General features: G+C 45.4%; 1 protein-coding gene across 1 annotated transcript; it reads left to right on the top strand.

Annotated features, from left to right (window-relative positions):
• Positions 1-13,533: 13,533 nt before the first annotated feature.
• On the top strand, positions 13,534-15,309 carry LOC130869145 (androgen-binding protein homolog). The gene is made up of 3 exons (XM_057761210.1): positions 13,534-13,594; positions 14,045-14,226; positions 15,208-15,309. The coding sequence occupies exons 1-3, from the start codon at positions 13,534-13,536 to the stop codon at positions 15,307-15,309; spliced, it is 345 nt and encodes a 114-aa protein (XP_057617193.1).
• The last annotated feature ends 9,947 nt before the right edge of the window (positions 15,310-25,256 follow it).

Below are 25,256 nucleotides of genomic sequence, written 5' to 3'. Positions count from 1 at the left end.
GTTAAAGGCTCAAGGCTTTCCCACACTCCGTACATTTTAAGGCCTTTCTCCAGAGTGAACTCTCTTACCCATGTTTAGGGTGCGATCTTTGGCTAAAATATTGCCCACAATGAATACACTCATATGGCTTTTCATCAGTGTGACTCTTCAGTGTAAAATAGGGTCAAAGCTTTGGTTGAAGATCTTGTCACACTTATAAGGTCTCTCTCCAAAGAAGATTCTCTGATGCCGAACAAGGGTGTTTCTATTGCCAAAGAATTTCTTACATGTTATACTAGTTAAATTTTGACCCTATATGAATTTTCTGATATTGAATAAGATTACAGTTTTGTTGGAAAACTTTCCACATTCCATGCATTCATGAGGACTTCCTGTGCTGTGGATTTTATGATGCTCAACGAGTGTGCACTTTCTGCTAAAGGCTTTGCCACAGCCAGTACACTCATGAAGCCTTTGTTAGTGTGATCTCGCTGATGTTGACCAAGTCTATGTTGGTAGGTGAAGGCTTTTCCACTTTCATTTTTTTTTTATAAAGCGTGGCTGCTGGTAGGGGGTGTAATGATGTGAACTGTGCAGTGTATGGCAAGGTCAGAATTCTGGCTAAAGCATTCTGCACAGTTATTGCATGCACCAGCACCTGCTACACTGTGTGCCTGGCTCTGATCCACAATAAGGCCAGAGTGTTGGCTGAAGAACTTGCCACATTTGCTGAACTCACTTTCTCGTGCTGAAGAAGTAAATATTGGCTATGATAGGCCTCCCCACATCTGCAGCAGGAATATGGGCTGTCCCCAGGGTGGAACTATTCATGCTGAACAAGGTAATATCATAGGCTGAAGGTTTTCCCACATTCATGACACGCAGAGAGCCTTTCTCTAGAGTGAGATTTCTTATCCCTGACACGATGGGACTGTCTGATGAACGTTTCTCACATCCAGGGCACTTATAGGGCCGTTCTGCAGTCTGGATACTCTGGTGCTCAGGAAGCCCATTTTTGTGGCTGACTGTTCCCCACGTTCACTGCATCTGCAATGTTTACCTCCACTGAGAGGGGTCCCCAGCATCCATAGTGTACAGGTAAGCTCCTTCTGGTCTCATGCAGGAGAAGGCCTGAGTTTTCTCTACCGTCTTCACATAGCTAAGGGATTTCTGCACTGGAGACTGTGTGGTTCTTACTCAGGGATTCTTGTCTTCATCGTCACTGAGACCTTTCCTTCCACTGTGTTGGGGTTGGAGGTTTTTACACTGAAGGAGAATTGCCTTCCCCATGTCCACACGTATGCAGTTTGTGTCGGGAATGTAACCCTGCTGTTCAGCCTGCAGAACAAGATGTTTCATGACCATGCCACACATCCCATAGGGTAGGATTTCTGGATGACATAATCTGCTGTGGTAACCTTGACTTTTGATCACTTTGAAAATATGCCTCGGTCTCCACTTGAAATCTGAAACCTGAGAATAGAAAATATCGAAGGCAATGGAAACCTCCTGGGAGGAAATGGCCCCACTTAATGCAGGCCTTACATTTCTGAGAATGCGTGCATGAGACTCTGTAATGGCTATCGGCAAAGTTATCAAGAGAAAGCTTCTATTGTATTGACCATGGCCATGTCGCACACGGAGCTTCAGAGTAGGGCAAAGACAGTGATGGTGGGCATTTCAGGAAGGGCAGGCGGCCTCGGACTCACTTCTCTGCAGATGGCTTTCAACAAGGCTTTTCTGTTGGTGAGGTGTGAGCACTGATGAGATGCTGGGGTCCATCACACCCAGGAAATGAAACGGCAACTGAGAACAGGCCCACAGACTACACAGGCATCCATACCACACTGAGTAGATAGTTTATTGTGAGAGAACACTGCAGAGAAAGACATGGAAAGGAATTGGCCTGAGATGTTTGGTTCACCCAAGCCAAAAGCCAGAGCTGCCCTGGCAAATCAACAAAAAGTAAGGAATGGGTGCTAATTGAATGAAGTGAGACATGGTTCCTGTCATTGGTAAGAAACACTAATGCAGAGGGCAGGTTCCTGGTACCAATCACAAGCCAGCCCTGACTTGCAATGGCCCTCACTCTTCTCTTGCCAGAGCTAGTCCTCCTCCAGGGCTGTCTTGCTAAACCTGGGGTCACATCTGCCCCTTCAGTCACCCACACTTGTTCCTCCAGCTGGACAAGTACATGAATCCTGGAAGGCACAGGTCCTATTCAGAGGACAATGAAGGTAAAGTGGACAGTAGCAGCACAGGTGACCCTGCCCTGCAGAGCATCAGCCAGGAAAGCAGCAATGAGAAGGCATCTTTCGGGGCTGGGGATGCAGCTCAGCAGTAGAACACTTGCCTAGCATGTACTGGAGAGAGAGAAAACAGAGGGAGAGCCCATTGGTCTCTCAAATCAGGTAAGACAAACATGTCAGCAGGTGGGGAGTGGCAGATGCGGGCAGGAGGAACAGTTTCCAGCAGTGGTTCTGCCAGGATGAAGGAAGGACTGCCGGGTGCATCTCTGGGTCTTTGAAGACTCCTATCCAGAGCAGTTGAATAAGATAAGCAAGTACTCAGCCCATTTGCCACCCACAGCACCTATGCAAGAAAACCAAGAAGGAAGAAGGATCTGCAGTGACCATGAGAAGCAGAGTAGCTCCTGGGAAAAAGGGAAAGAGCCCAGGCCAGGAGGCCCTGGCAGGGGAAGTGCAGGGAACTGACCCAGTCTGGCTCAAGGCAAAGTTATCCACTCTGTGTCTCATGCAGAAGCTTCCATTCCTCCTAGGAAAGTCCAGGGTCACATCCTGAAAGGTCACACTGCCCTACTGTGGTGATGAGAGAAACTGCCCCTAAACAGAACCTCTACTCTTGGTCTATCCAACGCTGCAAAGCAGCTACCTATGCCACTGTGACCATGCATACCCTCACAGGAGAATAGAAGGTTGGGGCCAGAGCTGCCCTATTTTCCTTCTCTCATTGGTCATCCTGTGTCTACCGGAGCAGATAAATACCATCTATGCAGTGGGTATGAGATGAAGGTCTCAACCTACTCCTTGCCTGTCTGCATTCCACAATCTGCTTGTCCTTACCTGCACAAATCCAGGCTTCCTTTCCTCTCCTGGTTCTGGGAATATCAGTTTACACCCCCTTCAAGAACATCACTCTGTTGATCAACTCTTTCCCACTGTTTTTCATCTCCTATGATACAGCAACCCTGCGGCTCACACCTAAGGTTAAGGCATCCTGCACACATGGTCTGTGTAACTTGGATGCCGTCCTGTATCAGACCCGTCCTGGGGCACAGTAGTTGGGGGAACTTTGCCTTGCTCACAGGCTTTCCCCATTATCTCAGCCATCAAAACCCAGCTTCGCTGGTCTTGTAGTTATCCCTAACCCTCTCATTTACCCATAAGCTTATCCACCAGCCCAAGTGAAGTCTTGCAGGACCCACCGTGGGTTACCACAAAAGTGTGGGGCGTGGTCACAGGTACAGGTCCCTGTCTCAGTGTCACCTTCACTATTCTGCTTTCCTCCCCATCTCATGGCCAGTCTCTTGGCAGCCTTGGTCCCCTGCCAATGACAGTTCTACTCCATGAACGTGACTTCCCCTTGTCTGTCTTTGTGATGCCATCTCAGTCTGAGAGATGAGTTCAGGGTTCCCAATCCGATGGGGGAGGATATCCCTTGCTCCCAGCAACGCTGCCACGGTCCACTTTATTCCTTTCCTACATAGAACTAAATTCTACTTCTTTCTACATATAGGTCACCAAAATAGGAGTCTCCAGTCAGTCCATTCTGTCCTGAACTCTGGACATACACTCAATGCCTTCACACAGAGTTCTCTAGACCAGTTCAGATTCAACACGCCCCAAATCTACTTCTTTTCTCTTTACTTTTCTTACTTTATTTTTCCTTTTCTTCACCCCCGCCTCCTTCCCCATCCCCTCCGTAGACAAGGCTGGTCTCATGTCTCAAATTCAGAAATTCGCCTGTTTCTGCCTCATGAATGCTGGGATCAAAAGGTGTGCATCACCAGGGTACGGCTCAAACCTAACTCTTAACATTACTTTCAATAAATTATCCAGTCAAACTTTCCACTTCACCTGACAGCATTTCCTTTCTTCCATTGACTTATGACTCTTTTTGGTTTATAGGTATAAAAGGCAGGAGTTGGCTCGGCGGTTAAGAGATTGGTTTCTCTTTCAGGGGCTCCAGTTCGATTCCCAGCACCAACATGGCAGAACACAATTGTCCATAACGTCAGTCTCCGGGGACATAAGCCTTTTCCCGGTTTCCCGAGGCACTGAACGTTACCTGCACAGACATACATTCGAGCTAAACACACACACACATACACAAATAATAGTCTCCAGCTTTCCATGGCACCAGCGCCCTCGAATCAAAGTCCCTGGGCTCAACATCTCCGTCTCTATCTCTTCCGAAGCGCATCTCCACGCCTCTCAACACGTGAGTCTTGCTGTAGAGAAAACTTCTCGAGCCTCCCTTGCACTGGGTGACAGACCGGGACCTCCACCAACCAGGCTGCCCAGTCCGCATCAGCCTGGTGAGGCTGAAAAGACCAGGGCAGGGGCTGCCTCTGACCTCAGAAGAGCATAGGGCGGTCTGCAAGCTCCGCCCGGGGCCACAGCACCATCCCTGGCCAAGTTATTCAGGGCGGCCGCCACCTGCAGACTTGGAGCTGAGCGAAGCCGCTCCGGGCTGGGACCCAGCGAAGTTCCGCTGGCCCGTGCTGTCCAGTATTGGTGTCATCTAAGCGGCGTATTCTCAAGTTTCCGAGTTAACCTACATGAGGAGGCAGCACAAAATCAGACTCTGAGATTACCTAAATATATACCCGCCAGGAGAGCCGCCGGAAGTGCTTCCTAGGACGCAAAGTGCTGAGCCTTTTGGGTAATGTAGTATCCTCCAGCCATGACCCTTCATGGGAGAACACCCTAAAGTTGGAACATGGGTAAGCACAGATCCTTGGCAAGCAGCCTCGCTGGTGGCCGGAAGTCCTGGTGTAGCTCCTGCAACAAGGGATGTCGTACCGTGATTGCCTTGGAATGGACTGCAGCCAACCACAGAAGTGTAGAGAGTCCTTATTTCAGATATTCTCCAATGCTACAAAATCAGATTACACAGGCAACCAAGAATGTGTTCACCTGATGACCTTTGAGTTAATAGTATTCCCTTATTTCTATTCAGATGTGTGAACTGACCCTTTATAAAGTCAGTTGTGTGGCTGGTTAGATGACTCAACAGGTAAAGGCACTTGCTCCCTACCCTGGCAACCGGAGTTCAAGCCCCGGGACCTGCAAGGCAGGAGAGAACTTTTGACCTCTATACACACACACACACACACACACACACACACACACACACACACACACACACACACACTATTACTTATCCCCCTTTCCCAAACAAATATAATAACAGAGTAAGTCATGGTCCCAGAAGCCTGAGACAGCGCCCACATCCCAGCTGTGGGTGGGTTTTATACATGGGTTCCAGAGGCCCAGAGGAGAATTTTAACTCACACACACAATACATACACAATTGGCCATTGACCCAAGCAGTGGGAAGACACAAATTTTGCTGTCTGGAGCCTGTGTGATCCTCAGCAGACACTCGGCCTCTCTGTTCCATGTTCCTGGGGAGTTCGTTCGTGGATGTCATGTATGTGCCCTATGGCCCATGGCCCATGAGAGTGACAGACACTCTGGTGACTGTGGTCTCCTACATCCCCTAATGCATTCTGCAGGGGCATTTTGGCAGCGCTGCAACTCAGCAGGAACAATTCAAAGTCTCACTGGTTGTTCTGTGATGTCCCAACCCACTCAATGCCCAACCTCAAATCCAAACAGTGCAGGCTCCCCTGTGAATTGCAAGGCTTTTATTGTGGGAACCCTGGTTTTAGACACATGGAGGGTAGGGGTAGGGCTTGTCGCATCTATGCAGGTGAGCAGGCAAGTGACTTCCTTGAGTTTTCTGGCCAAGATGGAATCATCAACAGAGAGGGCTAGCATCTATTTTCGCCTGCAAAGAGAAAGGTGGCGAAGCGTCAGAGGTGAGGGAGATCTCAGCAGTCATACACGGGACACCATTTGGGAGGGACCTGCACTCTGTCTGCAACAGCTCGTGGGTCCTGACTTAGCTCAGGGAGTCTTCTCTCCATTCTGTCTCCAACAAACCACATCAGGATGAGCCTTGTAAACAGCCTCTAATCCAGCCTGATGGGAAGAGCCACCTGCCCCCGGCACACCATGGGCACATGTGGGGCAGAATGGAGAAGCAGCTAGGGAGGACCTGGCGGGACACCAGGTGAGCCTGCGGGCAGCTGTAGCCCCAAAGTAAACTGACTCCTGTCACATGATGACCTCAGAGGTATGTGGCTGTAGCCTTGAAAATGACCAGTTCTAGGGACAAGGGGGAATTCAGGTAGATTCCTTAGCTGAGTGTCCCATGCCTGGATTCTACACAGTGACCTCAGAGATCCAGGGGACAAGAAAAATGATGAGTGTTTGGGGGTGTGGTGGTAGACTTGAAAAGTAAGGATAATAGATCTGGGCTGGAGAAGGGGTGTCAGGCATTGCTGTTGCTGGACTCGGGAGGCTGGGTCAGGAATCCTGATAGAGACCAATTGGTACCATGGAGGCAGGGATCCTGGGGGTCTGGTCTGGCTTGACTGAGCTGTACAGCCAGTGTCCTTCCTGCCCCTTCCTCCTGACATCTTTCTGGATTCACAGAGGAGCTGCAGTGCTGGGGAGGAACACAGGCTCCATCCCTAAGCTGGGGTGAGCAGGTGAGCACACAGGCTCCGATGAGGACACACAGAGAACTCACCACCAAACTCTGCACATTCGCCTTGTCTTCCTCTGTCAGCTTGTTATCAGAACAGATCTTCAGATTTTGAAGAACTTCCACTGTGGCAGATTCGTTCCTGTACTGCCTCGCGAAATCCACATAGTCAGGCACAGATGAGTCAAGAAAAAGAGCAAGCTCCTCCTTCAAAGCTGGGCAAATGCCACAATCTAGAATACAAAGGTGATCCTTCTTTGAAAACCTTTATCAGAACACAGATGTCCTTCCAGGGGAGTGAGGGTGTGAGAGCCCTGGAGACCCTGCATCCCCGACATCAATACCATAGTACCCAGTTCCCCGAGGTCACTCACACCCTAGTACCCACTTCCCCCTGAAGTCAGGAGCAGGGCAGCCCCAAGCAACACGAGAGCACCAGTGAGCTTCATGGTAATGGCGGCAGGTGCTCCTACCCACCTCGGGCACCTTTTGTAACCACCCTGGGCTGCTCGGGGGCAGGGAGGGGCTGAGTCTGAGCTCTCCAGGCCCCTCCCTGAACCCTGCTTGAACCTCCCTTGGGGGGGGGGGGAGGAAGATGTGTGTTTTGGCAAGAGGATAAGATCCTGGTCAACAAAGGGCCCTGGCTCAACGTGGTGGCTTTTACTGCTGTGCTTAAGGTCACATGTTATGTGAAGACCAAGGAAGTGATGAGCAGGGAGAGGGCCAGGTCCCTCCATTAGGTCTCCAAAATGAGGTCTCTGTCACCCCGTCACCCCGGGGAATTTGTTGTTTATTTACAAGCTCAAGGGGTCATGTGTATGGCAGGCCAGTTCAGAGACCACGGACAACTTGGGAACCCCGGCTCTGACCGTTTCCGCCCGTCACCACATTTCACTTGCTTCACGGCTCCATTGAAGCCGACTCTAACCCTGACGTCCTCCTGCTGTCGGAGTCATCTTCAGCTCCATCTTTCTGTTGTTGTCGTTCTGTTTGTTTCGCTTGTTTTGTTTTATGTGAGGTCTCTATACATAGTCCTGGCTGTCCTGGAACTCACTCTGTAGACAGGCTGGTGTTAAACTTGCAGAGATTCACCCACCTCCGCCTCCCGAGTACTGGGATAAAAATATGCAGTATCCAGCTAAACTTGACCTATTACAGTCTTTGCTGATGTTTCTGTTTTTTTGCAGACAGGTTCTTACCCAGCTTCATCTTGAGCCCATAACCGTGAAAATGGAGTGTGTGTGTGTGGTATGTCTATGTATGGCAAATTCTGCTTTCCCTGGGCCTGGTAGGAAGCATTGTTAATATTCATTAACAACTGCCTGGTGTGGTGTCCATACTTTCAATCCTAACATTATGGAGCCAGAGGCAGGTGAACCAGTGCGAGTTTGAGGTCAGCTTGGTCACCACAGGGAGTTCCAAGCCAGCAGGAAATACACTATAAGTTCATACTCCAAGCGGCTCATGGTCATTTTCTGAATGGACAGTGATGGAGAAGGAGGCAGCTGGCAGTGGAGCAAAAGGCTGAGGCAGGAGAATGACAGTTGAGGGGTCAGGAAGCAAGCACCTTGATGTGTGCTAGCAGAAGCATTGGACAGGGACAGGGCAGAAAAAGGAAAGGTCACAGCAAGAGAGGCAGAGAGCAGAGTCTGAGGAAGGATCAAAGGGGACAGATCCAGAGGACAGAAACTTCAGGACATGTTTGACAAAGAGGTCCAGGGAGCTGTGGCATCTTTAGACACAAGAGCCTCACCAGGGCCAAGAGCCACAGCACTGCTGAGTGCCAAGGTCTGACTTCCTACCCATGAGGCTCTGGGTCCCATGCTGGTGTGGTCTGTTCACTAGAGGGTTCCTCCTGCTGCTGCTCCCATTTGCCAGCTGCTTCTGCTCCTGCTGGGACACCTGGAGGGCAATGGAAGCTGCCCAATCCAGTACCTGGAGAGTGCCCCTTCCTGAACCCATTTCTACCTTTGTGAGCAAAGGGATCCCAGACAGTTAACTGGGGACACACCTGCCTCAGCCTCTCACAAGCAGGGATTCCATGTGGGAAGCCCCAGTCTTCCCCTCATTTCTCTGGACTCTGCCAGTCCCCTGACCACTCTGTGCTTGGAAACCAGAACACATCATTACCCTGGCCTGTTTGTCATCCAGATCATCTCTGTACCAGGTAGGGCACCACGTCCCCATAAGCATGACTCCAGGAAGAGCCCGGGCCTCCAAATGCTCGGCCCTCATGTCTTATGTGCTCGCCCTTCACCTGGCTGGGAGTTCGATGCTTAATCCCCCAAACTGCATCCAAAACCACCAAATCAGAAGGACAGCCTGCTATCGTGTCCACATGGCTAGGCCACACCAAAGACACGCCATCTTGTGCCCTGGTCCCCAGTGTGGCAGGTGAGAGGCAGTGCATGGTGTGTGGCTGTAAAGCATGTGTAGCCTCTGCTCTCCTACTGTCTTCCGCCAGCCCCACCTCCCCACCCCTCATGCTGCCCTTCTGCTCTGCACCAGGAGCTCAGACAGGGCAAGGCACTGGGTGGATATGGCTGCTCTGTCTTGGACTTTCAAGACTCCAGACCATGAACCAAATTAACTTCTTTCCCATATACCTATCCTGGGTGTTTTGTCATAGCAATGGAACATGGCTTATACACCTCAGTGCACCTGGACCACTCTTATCTAAAAGACACCAAGCCTCCACCAGAGCACTGGGCCCTAAACCTTCTCGCCTCTTCACTAAGTCCCCTTGCATTGTCTGATTTTGGTGTCCCTTAGATGTCTAAGGGCCCAGGAGAGCAAGGTATGTGCCACTCTATACCAGGGACAGCACATAGGAGGTCTCCACAGATGCTGGGTAGATGGGTTGAAGGTCTTTTTCACTTCTCTCAAGTCCATAAACAAGACCTTTCTTAAGACATGAAACCAGAGCCGGGCGGTGGTGGCACACGCCTTTAATTCCAGCACTCGGGAGGCAGAGGCAGGCGGATCTCTGTGAGTTCGAGGCCAGCCTGGTCTACAAGAGCTAGTTCCAGGACAGGAACCAAAAGCTATGGAGAAACCCTGTCTCGAAAATCAAAAAAAAAAAAAGAGACATGAAACCAACAGCCAGGCGGTGTACACCTTCAATCCCAGCACTTGGGAGGGAGACAGGCTGATCTCTGTTGAATTCGAAGCCAGCATACTCTACAGAGTGAGTTCCATGACAGCCAAGATTGTTTGAGTGATAAACTCCGTCTGAAAAAAAACAAAACAAAACAAAAAACCATAAAATAAACAGTATCTTCCCACATATCCTAGGCTGGCTTCAAACTCTCAGCCTCCTGTACCCCCTTCCCTGTTTAAATTATATAAGTGCTTATGTAACTTGTCTGGTATTAATTTTGGAAAGTAAAGAGCCCAAGTGTCTCTTAAGTCAGAACTAAGTAGTTTGTTGTCAAAGGCTCATGGTTGTCACTTTATCTCCATCAGCGATGACAGATGAAGTTTGTCAAAGACTCAGAAAACCAAGAACCTTCTGACTTACTGGTTAGTCAAGCAAAACAGGATTTGCATCCGGTAACTGTTTTGGAAAAGAGGTGCCTAGCGCCAAGGCCCACTTATGAGCTGTCCACTCTGTCTTGTCTTCCTTGTGCATATGACCTTGCAGGTCCCAAGGGCTGCTGAGGCCTGCACAATATCCCTGCCCAGCTGAGGCCTTCTCACTCTTGGAAGTATTAGGAATGGAGACGAGGGTGGACTGTGGCTAAGATGTGTCTCCTGCTAGGTGACATCTGTAGCCCCCTGATACCTGTCAGAGCTGTCATCAGGCTTTCTGTAGATGTCACAGAGGTTAAGACCCTTGACCTCACATGTCAGAGGACACATGTCATGTACACATTTCCCCAGTGATTGGAACTGCTCACGACAACCATTAGTATTCTCTGACAAGATGTCTCTACTGTTTTCCCAGCTCCTCACGGTTTCCTATTTGTGTTCATTTGTTTGTGAACTCACACAAATCTTCATTAGTGTGTGTGGTTACACGGTATGCTGGCGAGTTTTAAGTCAATTCGACACAAACTGAAGTCATCAGAGAGGAGGGAACCTCAATTAAGAACATGCCTCCCCATTGTAGTGCTGGCACATGCCTTTAGTCCCAGTATTTGGGAACCAGAGACAAGGATTTCTTTCATTTTGAGGCCAGCCTGGTCTACAGAGAGTTCCATGATGGTCAGGGCTACACAGAGATACACATGGTTCTTGAAACACCAAAAGATGAAATAAAATAAAATAAGAAAAAGAAATATACCTCCATAAATTTGAAGTGCAGGGAAGCCCGTAAGGCATTTTCTTTCCTCCACACCTCAGACAGATTTTCTCTGTGTAGCCCTGGCTATCTTGGAACTTATTCTGTAGACCTGGCCTTCCTTGAACTCAGAGATTCTCCTGCCTCTGCCTCCCAAGGCCTGGGATTAAAGGCATGCACCACCACCCCCTGACCAGGCATTTTCTCTATTAGTGATTAATGGGGGATGGCTCAGGCCATTGATAGTGCGGCCATCTCTAGGCAGGTGGCTCTGGATTCTGTAACAGAGCAGGCTGAACAAGCCATGGGAAACAAACCAGTAAGCAGCACTCGTCCATGGTCTCTGCATCAGTTTCTGCCTCCAGGCTCCTGCCCTGCTCAAGTGTCCTGACTTCTCAGTTGAATGGTTCCGCAAGTATAAGACAAACTGTATCCTCCTTAAATAGCTTTTGGTCATGGTGTTTTATCACAGCAATAGCAAACTAATTATTTTGTTTTTCAAGATCAGGTTTCTCTATGAAGCAACTCCTATCCCGGAACTCGCTTTGTAGACCACGATGGCCTGAAACTCAGAGAGATCCGCCTGTCTGTGCATCCTGAGTGCTGGATTAAAGTCCTGCACCCCATGACCAGCTGAGCAATAGTTATCTTAACTCAAGTACATGGCATACACATGTGTATGCACATGGTAGCCAGAGATAGACAGGTGCCTTCGGTGGCTCTCCAACGTATCAAGGTGTATGTGTGTGTGTATGTGTGTGTGTGAATGTCAGAGGACACTTTTCAGGAGTTAGTTCTCTTCTCCAACTATGTGGGTTCTGGATTTGAACACAGGTCAGCAGGCTTAGCAGCAAGCACCTTTAATCACCGAGCTTTCTCAACTGCCTCCCACCCTACTGTTGGAGACGAGGTCTGTTATTGAACCTGGAGCCCCCATGGCATTGGTGGAGCCACCACACTCAGCTCTTTACAGCGTCCTGGGGATCTGAACTCACATCCTTAGGCTTGCATAATGAGCACTTGTCCACTGAGCCATCTCCTTAGTCACTCCATTTTTTGGGGGGGGGGAGTGGATTAACCTCAGCGCTTTGCACGTGCTCAGAAACACTCTACTACTGTGTTAGTGAGCTAGTGACAAAACCAGGATAAGAGGCAGCTTTCTGCTTACAGTTTTAGGGATACAGTCCATGAAGGTGGGGCAGGCATGGTGGGGTAGGTTTCGAGCAGAAACTCGAAGTGATTGATCACATCTACAGTCAGGAAGCAGAGAGACATGAAGGCCCAGCTTGCTTTCTCCTTTCCACTCCATCCATGAGACTAGTCCACGCTGGACACATTAAAGTCAGACATCAATTAACTTAGCCTAAACAGTCTCACACAGACAGCTTTGTTTCCATGGTGATTGTAACACAGTCAGGATGAGCATCAGATTAGCCATGACACACAGTAAGCCTCCTGTCTCCAAGAATGATTAACAGTATGCCCAGCTAACAATGTCGTTTGTGCCGCAAACGTCATTCTGAGGGTAGTAGGTTGAATTGAACTTGAAAGAGTCCACACACACAGCATTGCCTGGGGACAGTGGAGCGCTCTAGTTTATACACGGCCAGTCCACAGTGGCCAGTGGGGATGTGGACAACAGAGATCATGGTACATGGTTGAATTCCTCCCTCTACTGTGAGCTGCTGTAACCGCATTGACTCTACTCTTTGAGGCCTGCTTATTGGTGGGCGTGAGACAGACATGGGCAGGACACGAATGAGCTCCCTGGCGGGGAGGGGAATTTGCAGCATAATGCGGTTGTAGAACAAAACCCTCACCGGCCCCTGAGGATCCAACATGAACAAACACGCTGGGACTACCCTGGCTGCCAGTCACTAAAAGCCCCAGATGGTGCCCCCATGTTCTCAGAGGTCTAGACCAAAGGTTGCAGCAGCTAAGATGTCCAACTGTCCCCAGATTGGCCGTTAAGATACACACACTTCTACTCAGATCTTGAACTCAGGCAGATGCAGTGTTCTGGGCAGTTGGCTGCATACAGTGACAGAAACCATCCTTGACCCCTGTGGTTTCCATCTCCAAGCTTGAGGAGGACATGCTTGGAGCCAGAAGAGGAAGCAGAGGTGACAGCTGAGCCAGGACAACAGAGCATTTGGCTCAGTATATGGCTGTTTACAAAGGTCAGCTCTAACCATCTTCTGGCAAACGTACAGCCACTTCTGTACAGAAAATGATCACACAGGATGTCTTCAACCATTGGTTCTTCAGAGTGGGAAGGGCTCCTAAGCTCACTCCCCCATGCAAGTGGGAAGGGGATCCATAGGTGCCAGGTTCTTGCCCAAAGGTATTTGGAACTCCTCGGAGGCAGGGTAGGGCGTGAGGTGGGATGGGGGTTGGCGGGACTGGGCTCAGGAAGACAGCAGTTTATAAGGTAGCAGGATCTGCTCTGAGAAGAGCACTTAGCACTCTACACCATGAAGGGGACGCTGCTTCTGCTGGCCTTGCTGGTGACCGGGGAGCTGCGCTTCCAGACAAGTGAGAACGGGAACAGATGGCCTTTCTGACCCTTGCTCACTCCATCTCCTTCCTTATGGATCTGTTTGGAGATCTAGGGGTCCCCGGGAGGTTATAGCCAGGAGTGCTGCAGAAGACCCTTGAAGTATTCTCTTCAGGATTGTGACAGTTGGGATGGGCTGGATAGGGAGACGGGGGTGAGGTGGTGATGATGGACCCTTAGTTGCATGTACAGCTGAAACTGGGTCATGTGTGGGATTACTGAGCAGGCAAGGACACTCATACATGCCCTTTCTGCTGTGTGTGTGTCTACGGAAACTGTGTGCTGTATCTGGGAGGCAGCAGCCTTTGGGAGGGCAGGACTGTGTGGAAGATCAGGTAGGACATTTGTAGAAGATCAAAGAAACCATGATGCTCCTCTACCGCCAGTCTGGGGCTCCTTTAATGATGTTCTTCTGTCTGTGTTTGCAGCGGAAGCATGCGTTCCTTTCTTTGAAGCCTTTGCTGGCATCTCCTTTGGAAACAAGGAAATATTGAATGCCATCCTTGACAAGTTTGACGCTACTGACGGGGAAAAGCTGGGTTTTGAAAAAATCATGGATTGCTTGAATGATGAAGGAGTGGAAGGCAAAATTCTGAAAACCAAATTCATGGTAACGTCCTCCCCACCCTGATCTCCCTGCACCATATGGTAGAATGCTCTGTTCAAATGATGCAGGCAGCCAGTCACGTGTGTCAGGGAATGGACACCAGAGCACTCAACCCTTGCCCACCCTAGCACATGTCCGTGCAGCATGCTGGTCCACATCCAGTCTGTCTATGCAAGGTCCTGCAGAGCGCTCCACAATGATGGGTGACCACCGGGTTCTCACCACAGCAGGGCAGGTAGGGACACAGGAGAGTCCTTGGTTGGCTTCTGCCCAGGGAGGGCACCCTCAGCTCTCCTCTACTGTAAGATATCTGAAGCTTCTGTCTACTGGCCAGGGTCACCTTCTCTGGAGCCTCCCTTAATTCTAGTCTCCTGTCTCAGATGGAACTCTCCTTCCACTGGCTTCCTCAGAGCCACAGCCAGAACCTCCCTCAATGGCTTAGATGCCACCATTCCCACCAGAGAGTGCTTGTGGCTACTCACCCCAGCCACTCCTGGTCTCCCTTAGTCTCTTATTTAAGCATAGCTGGATTAAAGAGATGCATGTTTAGAATATTGCATCTCTCACTCTCTGTTTCCAAAGTACTTTTACTTTGGGTCCTGCAAAACCACAGCACTCTCCAAGAAGGAATTTCTTCCAGCACATCCACACAGGGACGTATTTCTAACCCCTCCATACAGCCAACGTGCTGACGGATGTCCTCAGGTATTAGATATTATCAAGCTAGAACTCAGTCATCTTGACCCTTTTCCAACCTAGCCCCCATCATGCCTTAGGGACCTTCTCCCTTCATCCCTGCCTGGCTAGGGTGGCTTTTCAGAGTCCTCCCGACAGCTGTGGAGGACTGCAGCTCCCTGGGGCAGAGGCTGTTGCTGGAGCCCTGTGCAGAGGAGCAGCCTCATCATGGGTGACTGGGGAGCTCTGCTGGGGTTCTGCAGTTTGCCTCTAACCACTTCTGCCCCTTTCTATCTTTGGGTTTTCCAGGATGCCATCATCTTCAGCTCAGAATGTAGAGAATACTATATCCAAGACATCAGCGACAAATTTCAGGGAATCCTTTCCAAATTTAACTTAGTTGGAAAATGATGACTGATCTGAGAGCCACCTTGCTGCCCTGTCCACTTTCCATCCTGAAGCTGGAATCCCGAAACCTTTCCCCTCCTTGCTCAGTCTGTTAAGCTGGTTCAATAAACACCTGCAGCTCTGCTCCGGGTCCCATGATTGTGTGTTGTACTGATGTCATGTGATGTCTTCAGATCTAGGAGACAGAGAAAGGATTTGAGTAGACACTCAGAGCAGGGCGACTCCCACTGACTGACTAGGTATCATTGGAAAGCCATTGCAGCCTTTTTTGTTTCTATGTAGACCAGGCTGGCCGCAAACTCACAGAGATCCACCCATCTCTGCCTCCCAAGTGCTGGGGTTAAAAGCATTGGCCCCCACCACCCAAGGCTCAGCGCAGCTTTTGTGAGTCTATAAGACAGGAACTGTCTGAGGACAAAGAGCATGGAAGCAGCCACAGGTTTCATCTCAGGCTGCCAGGACAGAAACGAGGTGCACAGCTCCTCACCTCATATGTTCCCTCTGGGTTCATCACAGGGCAGCTGGCTCCTTATAGGTCAGTCCACAACAGTGCTGTGACTCAGAAGATGACTGGGAAGACTCTCCTGGTCTGCAAGAAAGGTCATCATCTACATAGAAAGTTCCAGGACAGCCAGGGCTACATAGAGAAACCCTGCCTCAAAAATAAAAACAAAAGTTAATAATAAACCAAAAATTCAAATGGGGAAAACTATTAGAGTAGAAGCTCAACTAAGGAGAAGAGAGAAGGTCTGGGAAGAAGGTTCAATGGGTAAAGTGCTTCTGTGCTTTACTGGTGACATGAGTTCGAATCCCAGAACCCATCTAAGGCCAGACGTGGCAGCATATATCTGTAATTCCAGTGCTCTTGTTGAGAGATGAGAGGAGATAGGTGAATACAAAGAAGTCTGTCTGGAATCCAGACAGCAACAGAAACCTGTCTTAGACAAAGGTAGGTGAGGAGTGACACCCGAGTAAAATCCATCAGTGAACACTGGGATGGGCAATGAGGAGAGGAGTGATTATAAAGGGGGAGAAGGGGCTGGAGAGATGGCTCAGTGGATAGGAGCACTGGCTGATTCCCAGTAACCACTTGGTGACTCATAGCCATCTTTAATGGAATCTGATGCCCTCTTCTGGTATGCAGGTATACATGCAGACAGAGCACTAGTATATCTTAAAATTAATAAATTAATTAAAATAATAAAACAAGAGCTATAAAGTGGGAGGAAGGAACATTAGGAGCGATGAAGATGCTCAACACCGTGACTACAGTGATGAGTTCATACAACCTACCATATTTTATACTTTAACTACGCACAGCACAGGGCACATCAATTCACCCTCAATAGAGCTTTAATAAAAGGAATGGTTCAGTACAAATGGAATGGTTGGTGAAAAGCACAAAAATATAGATTTCCTCTTTACTGAAAAATCCAGAAATTCTGGCAAATATACACTGGTCTCAACCTCTTTGGGAGAGAGGCCTACTTCGAAGGACACAGAACATCATGAGTAACAAAGATTGGCTGTGAGTCCCAGGTCACACACAGACTTGTATTTCTTTCCTTTCTCCTTGTTCTGGACCAATGAACATCTGCCACTGCTGTGAGTATCAAAAAAGAAACAACCAGGGAAGGCCTGAGACTGTGTGTGCGCCCTCACCTCTCACAGTTGCAGTGAGCAGAACATTCCAGAAGCACACTTAGATGCTGATATTCTTGGATTTGCTGCCATCCATGTTTGTTAATCAAACCCAGGGAATGGACCTATTTGTTGCAGACTGTAATGGGCTAACTCCTTTCCTGCTATCCTCCAGGGATAACACATGAGGTTGTACAAGCCAGGGTTCTCTAAGCACTGAATAACCTGATTCATCCTGACTTCTCCACATCTGCTGCAGGAATATGGGCTGTCCGCAGGGTGGGACTGTTAATGCTGAACAAGGTAATATCATTGGCTGAAGGATTTCCCACATTCATGACACCCAGAGAGCCTTTCTCCAGTGTGAGCTTTCTTATCCCTGACACGATGGGACCGTCTGATGAATGTGTCTCACATTCAGGGCACTTATAGGGCTGTTCTGCAGTCTGGATACTCTGGTGCTCGGGAAGCATTTTTGTGGCTGAATGTTTCCCGCATTTACTGCAGCTTCAATGTCCAGTTCCACTGAGGGGCCCCCAGCATCCAGAGCTTATGGATACACTCCTTCTGGTCTCATGCTGGAGCAGGCCTGAGTTTTCTCTACCGTCTTCACATAGCAAAGGGGTTTCTGCACTGGAGACTGTGTGGTTCTTACTCAGGGATCCTTGTTCTCGTCGTCCCCGAGATCTTTCCTTCCACTGTGTTGGGGTTGGAAGTGTTTACACTGAAGGAGAATTGTCTTCCACATGTCCACATGTATGCAGTTTGTGTGGGGAATGTAACCCTGCTGTTCAGACTGCAGAACAAGATGTTTTGTGACCAGGCCACATATCCCACAAGGTTAGGATTTCTGGAGGACTGTATCAGTTGTGGTAACCTTGACTTTTGATCCTCTTTGAAAATATGCCTCCTCAGTCTCCACTTGAAACCAGAAAAATCTTATCAATAAAAACCACAAGTCAGATGTCACAGTAAAAACCTGAAAGACCAGAGAAGCAAAGGAACAGCACCAGTGACTTCCTACGTCTTCCATTCCTGCAACCAAAAAGGCTGAGATCCTGTCTCTGCCCCACCTGCTCACTTCCCATTTCCTTTCTGTACAGACCTCCAGACTTCTATGGTTAACTAGTGAGTAGTTCCAACCTCTGACTCCAAGCAAGCTTTATTTGTCATAACACAAACAAAATATCACACAACATTTACTCCATTTTGTCTAAGTAAAAATCAAAAGTCTTAAGTAACATATAAAAAGTATATGCTGTTAGTACAATAACAATAAAGAAATATACACGGAAGTAATTATATTAACAATGTCTAGTCCATTAGCATTTGACAAATTCAGAGAAAACACTCCATTATCTATCCTACCTTGGTAAGTCCAAAGTATTGTACCTAATATACTTTCTATCATAACTTGTATCACCAATCTAAAACTATCAATTTATGTTCTGAACTTCACACATTTTACACATTTCTCGTGAGAATTTTTTCTGAGTTTGGTAACAATGAAAAGTTTAACAATAACTGTGTAGGCTTCAACTCCCTGAGAGACCTGAGAAAGATATAAATTACTTGAGTAAACAGGAAGGGAAGAGCAAAGAACTTCCCAAACTAAGAAATGACAGAAATAGCTGGCTGCCTGGACAGTCCTCCAAGGTTTCTCTGCAACCTTGGTGCTTCCAACTCTTGCCTACGGGTCTAGCATATCTGACAGACTTCTCTGTAAAGCAGGATTTTTGAAGGACTGCCCCACCTCATCTTGGCAAAGTGCAGCTGTCATTTTCTTTTGTTCCTGCTTGTTCATTTGGACAGTATACTGTCAGCAGTTGAGGAAAGGGCAGTATCTTGCCCAGCGGCTAGCTTTGCCACAAAAAAGTAAACACCATATGGAGTGTCTTTGTTGCTAACCATCTTCTCTGAAGTAGATTGGTGCTGCCAGCAGAAACATGTTTCATTGTCTTAAAAAAAAACTTTATGTAATTAAAACATCTTAAATGCTATATTCTGTAGATCTATAAGTGTTGAAGATGGCCTATCTATCTAAAATAAATCATTTGACCTTGATAACATACCTAACATGACTACAAATTTGAATGTAATAGGTGACTGACTATTAACGTGCATTTTTATATTATCCTAAATAGCTTGTAATAATAACTTTTAAGAAATAGAAAATTACATGGTAAAATGAGCTATATAGGTACAATTATTGAACAACAGTAGAAAACCATATACAGTATGTTCTAACAAAAATAACCTTAAATTTGTATTAATATAAAAATATCTTAAGAGTAGAAACATATATACAGTATTAGAAAATAAACTCAAATTTTACAAAAATGAATTCAAATACATAAAAATTCAAACCAAATATAAACTATTTAAAAGTAGTAGTTACAATTTTTGGTTTAAAAGTAGATTTAATAATCTGTCCTTTTATCTTATTTCTACATCCCACCTTTTTCTTTTTAGAATGAGATCCCTGAATCTAATCTCCTTTGTTCAGCATTTTTCCTGACCATTACGAATAATGACTTGTAACTGATCCCTCTAAATGATGAAAAATATCCATAACCTGCAGAACAACCAAAACACAACCACTGCACTTCTTAGGAATGTGGGTGTCATGTTCTTAAAATTACTTCCTGTTGTCCGGGGTTGATGGCATCTCTTGGGGACCCTGCAAAAAACTGGGATAACTGTCATGTCTTGGGAGAGCTAGCTCTATCATTTGTTGTTCAGTCTCCCTGTAATGGGAAAATGCAGGGCTTATTTCAAGTCCTGGCTAGAGTAGTCTGTAAGGCTGGACCAACTCAACTAGCCACCTTGAAATGGTCCTGAGCAGTTTGGAGTTGTAAGCCGATCTTGGGTGTTTGTCAGCTCAGGGGCATTATGATAATCCAGGCAGAATTGTCATTGTGGGGCCCACCCTCCTTTTGGAGACTTCGAATGTCACTGGCGGGCATGGTCATGGGTGACTGCAGAACTCAAACATTCTAGTGTCACATGCAGCCGATCTCCTAGAGGTTAAAGAACCATAATTTGTTATGTACATCCAGAGTGTAAAAACTTAATTCTTAGCTACCTGATAGAGACTCAAACCTGAAATCATGTACAGGAAGCTAGAGGAAACCTTTTTCTAGAATTAGTATTCTAGAAGACCACTGATATCATGACAAAGTGAAAAATACAGATATTGAACTTTATACATTTTGAGGTAATATTTATACTTTAAGAAACATGTTAAAGAGTAAAAATAAACCAAAGGATTATGAGAATAGTGGCAAAGAACAGTTCCTTAGTTTTGGCTTTTCTTCTGTTTCATATCAGGCAAATCTTCTGACATGAAGCAGAGATTTTGGATTGTCCTTTAACAAGCACGCTTGCGTTTACAGAAGGAGAGACCCACTCACCCATTCCAAAGCCAGGCTTAATTTTTAATTGGAGTAGAAGTACAAAAAGACCATTTATATATGTCTGTAGAGAACAGCAGAAACAAACATTTGGGATGATTTATGAAATGCTATCTTGTTGGGAATGTGATACACATATAGGCCAATTTAGTCTTTGTCTTGGGACATTTTCTCTGGATGATTTGTCCTTTTACTTTGAATGTGTCATTTGTCCAGTGGTCTTCAGATTCCCTAATTGGACGCCTTTATTCTCCATTACAAACAAAACCAAATCCCTGCTCCAACCCTAACTATGGGGAATTTCCCTTTTGGCAAGTTATAGCTGATCAAATAAAAAGTATGTATTTAGTCTAATAAGTTAGTTTAAATTGAATGGTCACACTGGTTGATGAACTCTTCTAATCAAAGGTCCCTCTTGTTCAAATCTCATGTTTATCAATTTTGAGGGAATCCCCAGCATTTCTTCTCCCATGGAAACAAAAGCAAAACCTCTTTCCTAATGTAACACATATCCTGGTTTCCATTTTGAGGTCAACACATCATCAAAGTATATAGGCTGATTTAATTCAGTAGTTTTTTCTATTATCTAACATTTCTTTATAGATGTCCTTTCTTTCTCATTAGCATTTAGAAAATTTAAAACTAATAAAACATTATAAAATCTATTTCTTGGGGGTCTTTATCATCCCTTTCTATTTATAAAGCATATTTTTAGAGTTCAGCTTAATCTTTCTATACCTGCTTGTCTTGTAGGATTGTGTGGTATACCTGTAATATGCTTTATGTTGTAATATGTAAAAAAACTTTCATTTTTACTAGAGATATATGCTGAAGCATTGTCAGTCTTGATTTTTACAGGTATGCCCATGATGTCCAAAACTTCTAATGAATCTGTGATTGCAGAATCAGCCTTTTCAGAAATGAAAGCAGTTGCCCATCAAAATCCTAAATATGTACCAATGGTGGGAGATACATATTTTAATTTTTCAAATTTGGCAAAATGAAAGACATCCATTTGCCAAATTTCATTTCTTTGAGTACCCTTTGGGTTACTTCTGCGGGTGGAGTTTGGTTATACAAGCAACAAGCAGGACACTTTCTTATCATTTCCTTGGCTTGTAGGCAAGTCATGGAAAATTCTTTTTTCAATCCCTCGCTAGTGACATGGTGTTTTAAATGAAATTCTGAGGCTGCTGGCACATTTACTACCAACAGTCTATCAGTTTCAGCATTACCTTGTGTTAGAGGGCCTGGCAGACCTCTATGGGATCTAATACATGTTATATATCAGGGATGATTTCTAATTCTGATTAGTTGTTGTAACTGAATAGATAACAAGGTCAATTCTGAAACAACTGGAATAAATTCGGCTGTTTTAATATGTAAAACAACTCTCTGCATATTGAAAGTCAGTAACTATATTATGGAAAATCTAATACTACCATGAGAATAACATATAATTCTGACTTTTGAACAGAATCATAAAGCCTTTGAGTGACTTTATTAAAATTTCCTGTTTTATAACCTGCCTTTCCTGATTTGTTTGAATCAGTATAGAATATAGGGCCTCCAGAAATTGGTGTTCCCTGTACAATGTGAGGAAGGCATCAGTTAGTTCTCTTTTTAAACTGAATTCTCTTGTTTAACGTATATTTGTTGATATGTTTTAAATTTTTTTTAACTCTGTTTGTGTGGTAAAGATAAAATTCTAAGATAGTATCTTCTCTCTGCATTAAAATTCTTGTAGGGAGTGTGTAGAAGGTAAAATAACCAGAAAGGGATCAAGCTCTGGTCTAAACAATCCGCATGTGCATCCTGCAATTTCTTTTCTACAAAAGCCAATTCTCCCTCAGCTTTAGCTGAAAATTTTCTTGGACTATTTAAGACCTTGTCACCATTTAAGTTTGAAATAAGTCCCTCACTTCTTGAGTTGTTAATCCAACTGTGAGCTGTAGTCAGTTGATGTCTCCCAGACATTCCTGAAAGTATTTAACAGGCTGCAATTGATTTTTCTTGATTTGTATCTTTTGAGGTTGATTTTTTTGGTAAACGTATCATATATCTTAGGTAATTAATACAATCTTCACTTTGTATTTTTTTCAAGAGCAATTTATAATTCCAAACAAGGCAAAATTTTCTTTACTTCCTCAATCTTCTTTTTTAAAGTATCTACATTTGAATCAGCCAGCAAGATATCATCCACATAATGGGTAATTACAGACTGAGGAAACTGTACACAAATCATTTCCAATGGCTGTCATACTAAATATTGGCACTGGGTGGGGCTGTGTAACTTCCCTTGTGGGAAAAGTTTTCATTGATATCTCTTATCAGCCTGAGAATTATTATAAGAAGGCATTGTGAAGGCAAATTTTTCTCTACCCTTTTCTTGTAAACAATGAACAAACAGCAGTCTTTTAAATCAATAATTATAATGGACCATCTTTAATGTAATCGAGAGGGCAGAGGAATTACAGGCTGTAAAGAGCCCATTGGCTGAATCACCTTAGTAATGGCTCTTAGATCTGTTACCATTCTCCATTTTCCAGATTTCTTTTTAAGAACAAATACAGGTAAATTCCAAGGAGTGGTCAATTCTTTGATATGTTGAGCATTTACCTGCTCCTGGACCAGCTGTTCTAAGGCCTGTGAATTTCCTGATGTCAAAGGGCATTGTTCCACCCAGGCAGATTTGTCAGTTAACCATTTTAAAAGATCAGCAGCTGTTATGCCCTGCTTTTGTATAACCTGAATGGTCAGGGACTGTTCTTTATAATACCTTTTAATATTTTTCTCAGAAACATATGCCAGTTTATGGTTTCTTTCTGAGATTGGAGGTTTTCCTCTGTTGTAGCCATTCATGTACCCATAAATTCATTGCTATGTTAGCCACATATGGCTTTAATTTTCTCTCTCTTTTTCCAGCCCTATACATTCAACCCATCTTATGCTCCCCCTTCACCAGAGAAAAAGTTCTAATCCCTAAAAGTTGAACATTTACTTCCTGAAGAGACCAATTTGGATGCCAAGATTCTGGTACAACCATTGTTACATCCTCCCTTGTGTCTATACAACCCTCAATTACAATGCCATTTGTTTTTCTTTTTAGTTTTGGTCTCTGATCATTCACAAAAGTCTGCCAAAATATTTATTTGATGGTTTCTCCTGAAATTTTTGTTTTCTGAAATTGATGTATCATCTAGAGCACTATGGTTTTTAGTATTTTTCTTTTTCTAATTGGGTTATACACCTTTCTCTGCTCCCCTCCCTTTCTAGCCTCTCCTGTACTTCCCCCCAACTCCAAATTTACTTAGGGGATTTTGTCTTTTTCTCTTTCCTATATAGATCCTTTTATGTCTCTCTTAGGGTCCCTATTTCTTTCTTTCTTTTTTTTAAAGTTATGTATTATATATATGTATATATATGAGTGCTCTATCTGCATGTACCAGAAAATGGCATCAGAGCCCACTATAGATGGTTAATAGCCACCATGTGGGACCTGGGAATTGATTTAAGGATCTCTGAAAGAGAATTCAGTAAGCTTAAATACTGAGCCATCTCTCTAGCCCCCAATATGGTTTTTTAAAAAAGGCATTAGGTCCTATAATTGTTCTGGGATGAAGTTTCCTTCAACTAAATTTGACATGGACCTCTGAGAGAGGTCCCCCAGGCATTTCCTGATGGCAAAGGGTTACCCTGTCTGTCCTTTGTTGCTCCGCATACATTGGTCCTTGTGGGCCTTTGCCTCATCTTCTGCCTACTCTAGAAGGCAGGGGTGTTCTGTTTGGATTACTCCTAGAAGAAACATTGCTTCTAAAAATGCCCAGTCTAGAAAAATTCCTTTTCAGATGACCTTGTTTACTACAATGAAAACATCTGACATTTTGTTTTTTCTTCAACCCTCTGGAAATCACCTCTCCTATGCAAGTATCTTCATGGTTATGATTTCAATATTGACTGTATCTCAGATCCATTCCTGTATGGGTGCTGACCTTTGTCAATGGAAGTTTCTGTCCAATTCATTCCCACAGTTGTTCAGTCCAAAAAAGAAACACCCAGAGGCTTATATTAATTATACACTGTTCATATACTATTAATTAGTTTATTAATTATAAACTATTAATTAGCTCAGGATTATTATTAACTAGCTCATATAACTAAAATTAACCCATTATTCTTATCTATATGGCTTGGTACCTTTTCCCAGTGAGGTATTCTCATCTTGCTTTCTCTGTGTCTGGCTGGTAATTGATTCCGCCTTTCCTCTTCTGAGAATTCTCTTAATCTAGTTGCCCCACCCTATACATCCTGCCTGGCTACTGGACAATCAACATCTAATTAAACCAATAGCAGTGACAAATCTTTACAGTGTAAAGGAGCATTCTTCTAGAGCAGACCTTGCCTTTAAAAGCCTAATTATCATTTGCTTTATGAATTAACTTTTTCAAAAGCCAAAGATTCAATTATTTGTCTGGCTTCTGAATCTGGTGTCATTCTATTCACAACTGAAGTCAATCTTTGTTAAATATAATCAGGGAAGGTTTCTTTTGGGTCCTGTATAACTTTAATAAATGACTGAGTCCTCTTTCTGACTTCTTTTGTCCCAAGCATTCAAAGTTGCTGTTTGGCAGAGTCAGGGTGTGGTCATGAGTCATCATGTAGAGACTGTCTTTGTACATCAGCGTAATTGCCCTCTTGAAGACCTTGGTCTTGGGATATTTCAAGACTTCTAGCCCACTTTGTTGTTCAGTGGTCCTAGCCTCAACGTCTTACCATATCCTCCACTGTAACTGTGGACCAGGTTCCAACATACTACTGTAACCAAGTCTTTCCAGTCTTGTGGGACAGGTCTATTACCGGTTGACCATGAAATTAACATCTGCTGCATAAAAGGTG

Source organism: Chionomys nivalis, chromosome 2 (assembly GCF_950005125.1).
Source record: "Chionomys nivalis chromosome 2, mChiNiv1.1, whole genome shotgun sequence".
NCBI classification, from domain to species: domain Eukaryota; kingdom Metazoa; phylum Chordata; class Mammalia; order Rodentia; family Cricetidae; genus Chionomys; species Chionomys nivalis.
The sequence above is the reverse complement of the archived record's forward strand: the minus strand, read 5'-3'. Positions and strand labels throughout refer to the sequence as shown.

Excerpts from the sequence above, each read along its gene's own strand:
- LOC130869145 (XM_057761210.1), top strand. The coding sequence starts at position 13,534 with ATGAAGGGGACGCTGCTTCTGCTGGCCTTGCTGGTGACCGGGGAGCTG. Across the intron at positions 13,595-14,044 it reads GGAGCTGCGCTTCCAGACAA|CGGAAGCATGCGTTCCTTTC; the intron begins GTGAGAACGGGA and ends CTGTGTTTGCAG. Across the intron at positions 14,227-15,207 it reads TTCTGAAAACCAAATTCATG|GATGCCATCATCTTCAGCTC; the intron begins GTAACGTCCTCC and ends TGGGTTTTCCAG.